Consider the following 12,348-nt stretch of genomic DNA (forward strand, 5'->3'; position numbering starts at 1 on the left):
GAAATGTTATTTTCATGGCGCAGAGGGGATGTTCACTGTGGAGAGTCATGTGTTTAATTCGGACAGTTTTCTCGGGCGCTGTTTTAAAATACGTTTTCCATTCCCATATTTTAGTTTCCTTCTTTGGGGACCCTGCTGCATCCGAGTAATGTCTTTTCTGGGTTCCTTTTCCAGGGACTCTCGTCGGACGTCCCAATGCCTTCTTCCGTGGCATTTCCTCATGTTATCATGCATTTTCCTTTGTCCCTTAAGGTGACGTTAGGACTGTTCATTCTTTCACTGTTTTTAATTTTGTTTACTCTCTGCCCTGGCTGGTGTGGCTCAGTGGACTCAGCGTCGGCCTGGGAACCAAAGGGTCGCCGGTTCGATTCCCAGTCAGGGCACCGGCCTGGGCTGCGGGCCAGGTCCCCAGGAGGGGGCGCGCGAGAGGCAACCGCTCATGGATGTTTCTCTCGCATGTTGGTGCTTCTCTCCCTCTTTCTCCCTCCCTTTCCCTCTCTCTAAAAATAAAAAGAACCTCTAAAAAAATAAGTAAATATTTACTTTCTGCAATGACTTCTTTTCGCTCCCCTCTTCCTCTGAGCTCATCTGACCTTTTCCAGACCTGCTGACCCGATCTCCCCTCCGTAAGCTCACGGTTTCGGCTTTGGGTTTTATTTGATAGAGGTGATCGGTTCTTTTCATGTTTTAAATGCGTGGAGGAATAGTTTTAGAGATCCCAGCTGTTCCGTGGCCCGGCTCCTTCGTTTGCCGCGGGCCTCGCGTCCTTCTGTCCGGCACAGCCCTTTTGTGGACCCTGCGGTCACCCCCCGCCTCCCACCCGTCGAGCTCTCCTCAGCAGTAAGGTGTTTCCTGGCACGGATGTTTGCAGTGTCAGGGTGGGTGGGGCAGGCCACGTTCCCTGCAACGCAGATCTTCCTCACGACAGCGCCAAGAGCCGAGAGCCGGTCCCGTTCGCCCTCACGCCCCCGAGTCAGAGCGGAAAGACAGGGCGGGAAGGCTCGCCCCAGCCCCAAGCACAGACAAGGGGCTGCCTGCTCGCCTGGCCCCGCGAGGCTCCGCCCCGCGCCCCCCGGCTGCCTGGCTGCCTGGCGTCTTCTCTCTGCGAGAATGGCATTTGTGATTTGCTCCTCGGGGGAGGGGACTCACCACCGTCCCAGAGGTCTGTGACTGTCACCAAACACGAACCCAGCTGCCCGCCGCTACGAAAGCCGGTGCTCGAGACGCAGCTGCTGATGTTAAGGGAAGCGATTTATTGTCAGGTGCCGGCCACCTGGAAGATGGGGGCTCCTGTCTCAAAGCCCTTCCCCCGCCGTGGGGACAGGTGTTTGTAAGGTGGGGGACAGAACAGAGATCCGGGAGGGGGTTGAAAAGTTCCCCACACGCTGACCCGCACAGGCCACTCCGATTAGGCGGGGGGTGGCCTGGTGTGTGTCTCCCTGGCTTCCCGTCACCCTGGCTCCGTGGATGAAGGTCGGCAACCTGGGGCTCGGGTGCCTGAGGGCTGTGTGCGCGTCTTTGGCAGCCAGGTCCTAGGACGCCTGCGCAAATGCGCTGTTCATCCACAGGCCACGCATTGGAGCCTGTGCTTCCCTGCCCAGTGCCCACTGCTTTTGCACCGTCTGCCTGTCAGAGGGTTTGCGATGCCAAACGCTTCCTGCTTACATCTAGGATACCGTGTGTTTTCTGTTTTTTATTCCTACTTGGCTCTGGATACTTTCTGAACGGAGAACAGAGGACATGCCAGTTTTATGCTGGCATCTTCAGGGTGCACGTGCCCCAACAGCCTTTCAGGGAGTCCGCTTTCCGCGTAGATCGGCAGGGCTGCCCTCCGCGGCGTTCCACGGAGAGCCCCGGCTGGCGTAGGAGTCTGGGCCCAGGGCGGGGCGCGCGCTGTCTTGGCCGGCGCGAGGGCTCGCTCAGGCCCAGGTACAACGGCACTTCTGTGCCCCTAAGAGCCACGCAACTTGTCTTGGCCAGTGACATGGGAACAGAAGTGGCGTGTGTCACTTTCCGACAAAAACTTTGAGATCCAATGATCAGTCTGTTGCTTCCTTAACTGATACATGTCCTGTTGTTGGAGCAGCTACAGGTTCTCAGCAAAACCGAGGGGAAAGGGCAAAGGTCGCGTACAACCGGCTGCCCCCGCACCGCAAGGTCCATTTGTTACAGCTGACGAACCTGCTCGGACACACCGTCCCTGCCCGAGTCCCCGCCTGCGTTAGCACTCGCCCTTGGCATTGCAGCTCTGCGGGTCTGGGCGCATGTGACGGCCCGTTGCAGGCCGCGCAGGGCTGGCTCGCCGCCCCAAGCACCTCTGTGCTCTGCCGGCTCACCCCTCCCTGCCCACATAGCCCCTGGCGGCCGATGATCCTTCCACTGTCCCCAGGGTTTCCGCTTCTCCAGAACGTCACAGAGCGGGGACCCACAGCCGGGGCCTCCTTAGACTGGCCTCCTTCCCTTGGCGTTCGCGTCTGCTCCCCATCTTCCCAAGGGGACCTGGCGCCGCCCACGCACCCCTTGCCCGCTGAGGGGCATCTTGGGCGCATCTACAACTACAGTGTAAGCAAAGCTCTTCCAAACATCCGAGGGTGGCGTTTTGTGTAGGAAAAGTTTTCGCCTCGTTTGGGTTCACACCAAGGAGCGTGATGGCGGAACCACACAGCGAAAGCCTGTTCCGTTTTGTGAGAACCCGCCAAGCTGCCTTCCGAAGCCACCGGACCGGTGTGCCTTCCCGCTGCGCTGACGGCAGTCCCGGCGCCCACGTCCTCGCCAGCACTCGGTGTGGCCAGGGCCCTGGGTTTGGGACACGCGACGTCGCGCATCCTTAACACAGGCTCACTCGCCACCTGCCTGTCGCCTTTGCTGAGCTATCTGTGCACGTCACGTGCCTGGTTTTTATCAGGTTGTTCAACTGTTGAGCTTTAGGTCCTTTGTGAGGACTGGGTGACAGCCCCTCATGCGGTGTGCCTTTTGTGAACACCCTCCCAGTCCGTGGCGCGTCTTCTCATTCTCTGGGCGTTGTCTTCCGCGAGCAGATGTTTTTACGTGCGGTGGAGCCAGCCTGCCAATTTTCTCTCTCACGGGCTGCGCCCTTGGTGCGGCATCTGAAAGGGCATCAGCATGCCCAAGGTCACGCAGGCTTTCTACTGCGTTACTTTCTAGTTGTTTTTAGTTTGCATTTTACATTTAAGGCTATAATTCTATTTGAGTTAATTTATGTGAAAAGTCAGGTTTGTGTCTTTTTTTTGGCAGGTGGACATCCAGTTACTTCAGTACCACTATTGAAAAGCCTGTCTCAGTCCACTGGATTTCATTTGCTCCTTCTTCAACAGTCAGTTCACTGTATTTATGTAGCTCTATCTCTGACGTATGTCCAACTGCGTTCTTGTCCTTCAACACCAAGTCACCTGACATGGGTCTTCTGCCTCCCCACAACTTCAGGCCAAGTCAACAGTCAAAGAATAACTTGCTGGGATTGTACTGAACCTATAAATCAAGTTGGGAAAAGCTGACACCTTGATGATATTGAGACTTTCTGTCCATGAACATGGAATATTTTTAACTTCTTTGGGATCCTTCATCAAAGTGTTGGGGTGTTCCTCACACAGATATCACACCTACCTATTCTGTTAGATTTATACCTAATTATTTCATTTTGGCGGTGCTAATATAAATGGTAATGTTCTTAATTTCAAATTCCACTTATTCATTACTGGTATATAAAAAACGGATTGACTTTTGCCTATTAACCCTATATCCTGAAACCTTGTTATCACTTAATTCCAAAAGTTTTGTCCGTTCTGTTTTAATACTATGTCATCTACAAAAAGTTTGATTTTTCTTCCCAACCTATATGCCTAGCATTCCCTTTTCTTGTCTTATTGCATGTGCTGGGACTGCTAGCATGAAATTGAAGGGCAGTGATGAAAAGGAACATTCTTGCCTTGTTCCTGAACTTCGCAGGAAAACTAGTCCCTCACCATTAAGTGTCTGTAGGTCTCTGGTAAATGTTTTTTAAATCTAATTAAGGAAGTTATCTTCTATTTCTAGTTGCTAAGACATATCCAGTGATGAGTCTGGTTTCAAACTACTGATTTATTAAAAGGTACTTTGGTTAACACAACATAACATGACCTGTCACGGCTGACACAGGGGAACTCTGGGGTGTTATGTGGCTGGATTTTAGCTGAGGGCAATCGCATCAGTACGAATGGAAGGGACCCTGGACACGTCGGCGCACATATCTGGAGATGTGGTCCTGAGACAAGCGTGTTCTAGAGGCAGGTCTTGGAGACCGGCTGACCACCATGAAACACCAGGAAAGGCTTGAGAAACTCCCATCTGCGGGGTGGAGAGGCTCCACTCACAGGGATGGACAGTTCATACAAAGAAAGTGACAGGCTCGAAGTCCTACATTTTTAGGTCAAGACACAGCCTGCGGATCAGAGACTTCCTATCACTGCAGAAAAACCTCTCATATATTTTCAGGTGTGAGACTGAGATACTGGAAACCAAAGTTCTGATTAGCCCACGAACCCATCGGCAGGCGACCCCATATCCGAACCGGCTCTCCCGTGGGGAGGCTAACGCAGAAACTGCAGAGCGTGGGCTCCTCAGCAGTGAAACGGGGACGGTGGGTGAACCTGGATGACTCGGGGACCCCGACATCCCACCTCACAGACACCTTTGAGAAAGCAGGCCCCCAAAGACCCTGGGGGGGTGACTCCCAAGGGGAAGCCTCCTCGGCAGCCCCTCCTTTCCTCCAGCCCAGCAGGGACTGCCCCGCCCCCACTCCCGGTCTGGGCACCAGGGGCCTCACCGGGGCTCCCCAGTTGCCCGTCGCCCCTCACTGAACGCTGGGCCTGTCGGTTCGAGTCCTGGAACCGCTAAAGGCAAGGACAGCCTGGCTCTGCGCTTCCTCCCCCGCCTCACCCGAGAGACCCCCCGACACCTTTCAGTGCTGTTGGCGACCTGGTTCCTGAGCCCGCGTGTGACCAGGGCTCCTGCCACCCACTTCGACAAACACCGGAAAGCCGTGGAAATCTTCGTTTGGAGACTCTTGCCATTTGGTTCTGACGCTGTGCTCTTGAAGTTTTCTCCCGCAACTTGCCTGCTGTGGCCACCTGACACCAAAATGCATCACGTGCGCCTTGCTGGTGGGCAGCCTTGTTCCCAGCCCTGGGCCAGGGAGGGACGGGCCAAGCCTGGGGAGGCCGGGAGGCGGACACGGAGCCTTCCCAGCGTTTCCGGACATGTGTCTGCGGGTGAAGCTGCCCCCACATTTCCTGTCTTGCCCAGGTCTCCTAGGGTCTATTGCGGCTTCTAGAAATGGCACATTCTGATGCCACCTGCCACCACACACACATTACCTGCTCTCCCTGCACATCAACCACATGAAGCTGGGGACACAGAAGCCCTGGAGCCGGCGGGGTGAGTCCCCGGGGCTCGGAGACTTGGGGGGACACCCGCGAGAGGCTGCCTGCCATTTTCACGGCAGCCGCAGCCTCCTCCCCCCCGACAGATGGAATTACCGGGTGCAGAGTGGGGTGGGACAAGAGACTCCTGGGACAGGGTCACAGGTCACCCAGGTGGCAGGAAATTATGGGGCTCACACGCCCCTTGGTCACACACACCTGGTGGCGGTGCTGCCCTTTGCACCGCGAGCTGTGTCCCAGACTTGACTGCACAGCATCTTCATTCTCTGTCCCAAACATTCAACATCTGGGAGGAACCATGGGCCCAGGTCATTGACGCTTCCAGACGTGAAATTTTAACATGTAACCTCTCACGTTTTCACGCTACAGCCGGATCACACTGTGTGGTGCTGACCCTTTACACCGCGGGTCTCCGTCACGGCGGCTGCACCTGGTGTCCAGGCCCCAGACACCACCGAGTCCCCAAACTGCACTTGTAAACTCTGCCATCGGACCTTCCCGACACCTGCCTTTCGTCCGCCTGGTGCCAGCACCAGTTCCAAAGAGCGACGCCAACCACCTCCCACTTTCGCCTGTGAGGTGCCTCCACGCCCGCAGGACGGGCCTGTGGCTTCACCCCCCACCCCAGCGCTGCGGGGGCCTCGTCACCAGCTCCGCATGCTGTCTCAGTCTACCCTGCCTGGGGACAGCAGCCACTGGCTCCCTCACGTTCCAGCCGGTCTCACAGTCTAATGTGAATCAATCAAAAGAAGAGCAGCGACCGTGGTCTCGAAAGGTCACCCGCGCTACATCGCAACCCTGGCTTTCGGATCCGCTCCGGGCGGGGGCGGGCCCGGGCTCAGTGCTGCCGGTCGCTGTCACCTTGCTTCCCGGTTCCGCCCTCCCTCCCGCTTCCCGTCCTGCCCGTTCCCTCCCGTCTCCACCTTTCAGGGGTTGTCCTAAAACGAATGTGCATGTGTGACTTGAATGCCCATTTTTACCCTTTTCACAAGTGAACTTAGAAAAATTCAATTCCAGGTGCGTCTGCGGTCACTCCTAGTGACCCGAGCCGTCAGCTCCACCCTGGGCTTGGGCACACGCGTTGGGTTTCAGTCCCTCCAAGTGAGTTCTGGACTGACATGGGCGTCGCCAAGGCCACTCCTGTCCTGCTCCTGTGACGGCGGGCGGGGGGGGCCCCCAAAGACGTGCAGTGCGTGCCCCTCACCCCGCAAACTGGGGGCTTTGGCGTCCCACCAGGGAAAGCTGGAGACTGGAGATGGTGCCCCCCGCCCCCTGCCTGGCGTCCAGGCTCCTGTTCTTTGCAACGTCCTCCTTCGCTCCGCGACCGGAGCCGCGTGCAGACCGGAGGCCAGCCCAGTGCCCCGCCCGGGCGCCAGCGGCCGCTCAGTCCAGGCCCGCGCGCTGCAGGTCCTGCGGCAGCACGCGCCCCTTCCTGCGGGCCTTCTCCAGGCGCCGTTCGGCTTTGGCCGCCTTCTTCTTGCGCAGGTTCTGGCGCCGCTGGTCCTGCCGCCGCTGCATCTTCTCCACCACGTGGGCCGTGCGCTTCTCCCAGCGGCGCTGCCGCTGCTCCCGCCGCTTCTCCTTGCGCCGCAGGGCGGCCTGCAGCAGGTGCTCGTCGTCGCGGATGCGCACGCCCTCGGCCCGGTACAGCGCTGCCGTCCACTGCATCTTGCTCTGCAGCTCCCGCGCCTTGGCCGCGTCCTGCTCACGCAGCGCCTCCAGCCGGCCCTGCCACGCCTGCAGCCGCTCCAGCAGCTGCCGGTAGTTCTTCCCGGTCAGCGGCGGCAGGTTCCCCTTGAGCCTCTGCCGCTTCTCCCGCCGGCGCTCCGCCCGGCTGGCCGGTGGCTCCTCGCTCACCTCCACCTGCCGGGGAGAACGCGGCGCAAGTTACCGCCAGCGGCCTCAGGCGAGCAGCCCCGCAGCCTCGGCCGCGCAGGGTCCCCGCACCTTGTTGAACAGCAGCCCCGGCTGTCCCGGCGCCTCCTTGCCCGGAGCCTCGGGGGGCGGCGCCTCGGCCTCTGTGGCCTCCGCCGCCTTGGCCGCCTTCTCCTTGGCTCTCAGCTCCTTCCGCTTCCTCTTCTTCCGGTCACGCTCCTGCTTCCGCCGCCGTCTTTTCTCCAAGGCGGCGGGGGACAGCTCCTCGGCGCTGCCCTGCAGGGGGAGGCTGCGTTCACTCGTCAGGACCGCCCCCCCACCGCCGATTGCCGGCGGCCCGGAGCCCGCAACCCCTGCGCGGGGCAGGGGACGGGCGCTCCTCGGCCCCGGGCCGCCCCCACCTACCTGGCCGCGGGCCTCCCGGATCTTCTCATGCAGCCGCTGCCGCAGAACATCCAGGGCAAAGAAGGGCTCTGGCTCTGTGGCCAGGCCCCCTGCGCAGAAGGAATCAGGATTGAAAGGGGAGCCCCCCCCCAGCCCCCGTCCCCCCCCCCCCGTCCCCCTCCAGCCCGAGTCCCAGCGCGCTGTCCCCACCCAGTGGCCGCTGGCGCTTCTGCAGGGCAGCTCCAGTAACTTCTACCTGGCCTCCTCTCCGTGCATGGGCCCCCAAGCATCCTCAGGGAGGGACATCCCCGTGTTACCAGAAAGCGCTTCCAACAAGTCAGGCCAAACCCATCTCCCCTGCTTCCACCCTCCGCAGCCTGTGCGCCCCTTGACCATGTCTGCTTCCACAGCGCCCCTCCAGGGACTTGGGGGCAGTGACACCCCTCCAGCCGAGCTGTTGCAGGAGCTCCTCACCTGCAGGGGCCCCCGGGGGGCAGGAGGCCTTCCCCTCCTTGGCCGCTGCTGGCTTTGCGGCCTGGGAAGCTGCCCGAGATTTCTCCCTCGGGGCCTGGGCCTTGGGCTCCGCAGCCTTCTCCTCCCGCCCCCGGGATTTCTTCTGCGCCCTCTTCCTCTTCTTTTTTGGGGGTCCAGCAGCTTCGGAGCCTTGAGCTTTGCCCACTGAAATACAAAAGGAGACAGGGATGCTGTCCCGCTCTTGTGACCGAGTGAACAGGCAGGAGGTCCCGCCGAGGCTTTCATCTCAGAAGGCACAACCAGGGGTTCCGTGGACCCTTACCCGTAGAGCTCAGAACCATGAACTCCCTAGAGAAAGCAGGCTGGTCGCACCTATCAAAACCCTGATGGACGTCCCACAGCGGACCCAGCAGTCCGTGGTGAGACCTCATCCTGGGCAAAGATTCGATCTGAAGAATGTCCGTCACAATGCCAACGTCCGAGAGTGAAACACTAGGGAATCCTAAACATTCCCCTCCGGGAGCAAATCATGGCTCTGCTACACAGCCAACTGCTGTGAAGCCACCAAGAATAATTCCTCAGGCCCTGGCCAGTGTGGCTCAGTTTGGCTGAGCTTCCTCCTGCAAAGCAAAGGGTCGCCTAGTCTAGGCACAGGCCTGGATTGGGGGCCAGGTCCCCAGCAGGGGGTGCAAGAGACGCAACCACACGTGGATGTTTCTCTTCTCTTTCTCCCTCCCTCCCCCCTCTCTAAAAACGTGTGAAATCTTTAAAGAACAATAATAATTACCCAGGCTTTCATTTTAAGAGCCGGAGAAAATGTTCACACAGCATCGGAACCACATTGTTTTAATAAGCGAGGCAGGAAAAGAGCCTAGAAACACACAGGCCTGAGTTATCACTGACTGACGAGAAACTCCCTTTCCCTCATTCCCTATAGTGAGTATGTCTTCCTCGTGTAAAAAGGGCGGCCGCTTTCCCGCTGCTGTCCCGTCCTCCAGGCCCAGGCAGCACCTACGAGTCCCAGACCCCGCAGGCCGGCTCTGTTTGACCGGCAGTGCGTCTGCTTCCCAAGGGCCCCGCGCCACAGGCCGCCTCTTCCTCTCTGCTCCCTGCGCTCCCCACGCCACGGGCTCACCTCCAAACCCCGGCCGTGCCTCCTGCCCGGTGAGCCGATGCCGCTGAAACCCTCGGACCCCCAGGCTGACGCCCCCGACAAGCAGGGAAAACCGGAGATGTCGACATCGCCTATCTATCTTCTTTTAGCATTTTACACGCTCGTCGCACGCACCCACGTGTCTAGTCCACCCGCAGGCCCCCCTGGAAGCCCTCCCGGTCCCGGGCTGCGCGTTACCCGACTTGCGCTTCTGCGGCTCCGGGCCGGGCCCGGAGCAGATTTTCCTGGCCAGGCTCTGCAGGTAGGCGTCCTTGGCGAGCAGGGAAGCCATGGCTGGAGGCTCGGGCGGGCTCCCTCGGAGTCCCGCTCCGGGGCAGGAGGGCCAGGACGCAGCGTCCGAGGACTAGACAGGCACCCTCGCCTCGATTCACGCACAGTACCCCGCCCGCCCGCCCGCTCCTAAACAACCCGAGTCCCCGCCGAGGTGCCGCGCTCGCCGGAAACTCCACGTGCGCAGGCGCCGCCAGCCGAGCGCCGAGCCGCCCGCGCGGCGCTCGATTTGTTACGCCTGGCTCCACCGGAAGAGGCCCGCGGGGCGCGGCGCAAAGCATGGTGGGCCGCGGGCGGAGCGGGACCGGTGGCTGCCCTTTGGCGACCCCGGGCCCGCCAGTCCGACGACGGGTTGGGCCGGTGTCGGCAGCTCCCCGGTCCAGGTGTCCGCGGCCGCAGCGCAGTGCCCCGTATGCGGGAGGCGCTCAATAACCACGGCGACAGAAATAGTTCGGTACTTGGGGGCTCAGACCCCACGTGGAAGCTGGCGCGTCTACGTTGGTTCGGAAAGGGCTGCGCTTCAGCAAGTGCTGGGCGGGTCCCGAGCCCCGGGGCCCGGGCGGAGGGAAGCGCCGAGCGGCGCCCCCGTCGAGTTTTTGCTTCAGGGGCGGCCGGCGATAAGAGGACCGAATGAAGTGGCGGCGATGGGGATGCCGAGGAGAAAGGGATGGGGCGGGCGCGCGGGGAGGCCTGGCGGCCACTTCAGCTTGGTCCGCAGAATCGCAGGCCAAGATACCCAACAGGGCGCCTTCTTTATGAGACCTCCCCGGGGGAGGACAGGGGCGTCCCGCAGGCCAAGGCTGGGGCCGCCACACTGATCTGTAACTGGTGGCGGCGACAGGCTTTGACACAACCCAGAACCCTTTGAGGGTCGCCTTGGAGTCGGAATGACGGACTCCCAGCCCACGCCAGGTCTGGGGTCCTCTGACCTGACCTGGATGACCATCTCCAGGGAGGCCTTCCCTGGACAGGGGTGCTGGGTGCCAGCTGAGTCGCCACGGGCCAGGGAGAGGAAACGGTGTTGAGTTCCGTGTGCAGATCTTGATGATGGGCCCCCCTGATCTTAAGTGGCCTTTTCTGTGCGAGGTGGCTGGGGGGCGTTGACCAGCCGATCTCCCCCCACCCCACTTCAAACCGTGTCTTCAGGTGGTTTTGGGGACCCCGGACAGCAGGTCTTTCTCCTCCTCACCTGGCTTCAGACCACTTTTCTGCGAACTCTTTCCCCCATTGGCGACCCACGGCGGGGGCGGGGCTCGAGTGCCAACTCCCGTGCACCCCAGACCTGCGCTGGGGCACCGCTTCACCTGCTGTGGACAGAATGGGGACCCATCGTTCTCCCTGTCCCCCTCACCGCCTCTCTCCCCGTCTTAGGGTGGCTCCGTGCCCCGGGGCACACAGGCAGCCTGGAAGCTGCCCCGGCTCCCAGTCCAGACCTGGGGCAACGCCATTGGCTTGAAGGCTACCCAGAACTCCACTCCACTTGACCCACTCTGACCTCCGCCGTGGCTCTGTTCTGGGTCTCAAAGGACTATGAGCCCTGGCTGGTGCGGCTCAGTGGACTGAGTGCAGGCCTGTGAACCAAAGGGTCGCCGGTTCAATCCCCAGTTAGGGCACAGGCCTCGGATGCAGGCCAGGTCCCCAGTTGGCGGGTGCACAAGAGGCAACCACATGCTGATGTTTTTTTTCCCTCTCTTTGTCTCTCCTTTCCCCTCTCTAAATATAAATAAAATATTAAGAAAGACTATAATAAGTAAATGCAATGCAAATAAATATGGGTAAAAAAAGTTGGGGAACTGGGGAAAGGAGAACATGTTTTGCTACTACATGACATCAGGGAATCATCAGTCACGGAGTGTGATGCTAGCGTTGGGCCATCGGGAATGTGAGGCTCCTTAGAGGGGGCAGCTGACAAGTAACGGGGTGTCAAGCAGCTGATGTTCAAATGGCTCTTCCGCGAGGACGAGCCAGCGGGGGAGGTGCAGACCGAGCACAGGAGCCACCTCCCCTGGCTCCCAGGGCTGAAGGTCCTCGGAATGAAAAGCTGGCATAGAAGCGCCATGAGGACTGAGGCCGACCGCCATTCCAGGCTCGGGCCCTCGGGGACGAGGGCCAGAAACGAGCAGCCCGCCTCCGCGGGCACGGGCCGCAGAGGACGCGGCACAACACAGCAGCTCTGTTCAGACAACTTCGTTCCCGCCTGGCTCGAGGACACCAGCCCAGGAGGGTGAGGTGGACAGTGCGGGGCTGGCTGGCACTCAGAACCGGACGGTCACCCCGCCCCAGCGCCGGGCGTGGCACAGCTCCTTCCTGCCCTGCCACCTGTACTTCTGTGTTTAAGCACAAGATACCCGGGCAGCTGAGGTGCTGTGGGGACAGAGCACCCCCCCTCCCTGGGGAAACTCCTGGGGGTGGGGGCAACTAGCCCAGCCCACCAGGGACCTGGGCAGAGGCCAGGGCCTCTGCTCAGCCATGGGGGCCCCTGGGACCGGAGACGGGTCAGCTGTAGCCCTTGCTGTCCCAGAGCTGGAGTCCCTCGAGGCGGAGCCTGGCAGCGCAGGCCCTGCCCGCGTCCGCAGGCGACCCTGGCCCAAGCCTGCCGTCTGGGCTACGTGCTGACCTCCACCCCTTTGCTTCCCAGCTCCGTGACCGTGTCAGCCAACCCCCTCCAAGCCTGGTGCCACTCCTCCCTGAAGTGCTGGCGGCAAGGGACTTGGGTGCGGTGGGGACCAGAAG

The 12,348-nt window shown here is 60.4% G+C and overlaps 1 protein-coding gene and 1 long non-coding RNA gene across 2 annotated transcripts; one reads left to right on the forward strand and one right to left on the reverse strand.

The window, feature by feature from the left end:
- Nucleotides 1–6,804: 6,804 nt before the first annotated feature.
- On the reverse strand, nucleotides 6,805–9,714 carry SURF6 (surfeit 6). Its single transcript, XM_054584126.1, has 5 exons — nucleotides 9,523–9,714; nucleotides 8,172–8,375; nucleotides 7,719–7,807; nucleotides 7,386–7,589; nucleotides 6,805–7,301 (listed from the first exon to the last, which is right to left on the reverse strand). The coding sequence occupies exons 1-5, from the start codon at nucleotides 9,614–9,616 to the stop codon at nucleotides 6,822–6,824; spliced, it is 1,071 nt and encodes a 356-aa protein (XP_054440101.1). The 5' UTR covers nucleotides 9,617–9,714; the 3' UTR covers nucleotides 6,805–6,821.
- Nucleotides 9,715–9,883: 169 nt separating this feature from the next.
- LOC129079157 (uncharacterized) lies at nucleotides 9,884–11,399 on the forward strand. The gene is made up of 2 exons (XR_008530051.1): nucleotides 9,884–10,069; nucleotides 10,987–11,399. It is a non-coding gene; the product is annotated as an uncharacterized LOC129079157 (long non-coding RNA).
- Nucleotides 11,400–12,348: the final 949 nt, after the last annotated feature.

Source organism: Pteronotus mesoamericanus, unplaced genomic scaffold (assembly GCF_021234165.1).
Source record: "Pteronotus mesoamericanus isolate MK-2021 breed Mesoamerican mustached bat unplaced genomic scaffold, CSHL_Meso_final contig_78, whole genome shotgun sequence".
Lineage (NCBI taxonomy): Eukaryota > Metazoa > Chordata > Mammalia > Chiroptera > Mormoopidae > Pteronotus > Pteronotus mesoamericanus.

Coding starts and splice junctions, on each gene's coding strand:
- SURF6 (XM_054584126.1), bottom strand. CDS start 9,616: ATGGCTTCCCTGCTCGCCAAGGACGCCTACCTGCAGAGCCTGGCCAGG. Junction 8,376..9,522: donor GCCGCAGAAGCGCAAGTCGG/GTAACGCGCAGC, acceptor TTTGTATTTCAG/TGGGCAAAGCTCAAGGCTCC. Junction 7,590..7,718: donor TCCGGGAGGCCCGCGGCCAG/GTAGGTGGGGGC, acceptor CTCCCCCTGCAG/GGCAGCGCCGAGGAGCTGTC.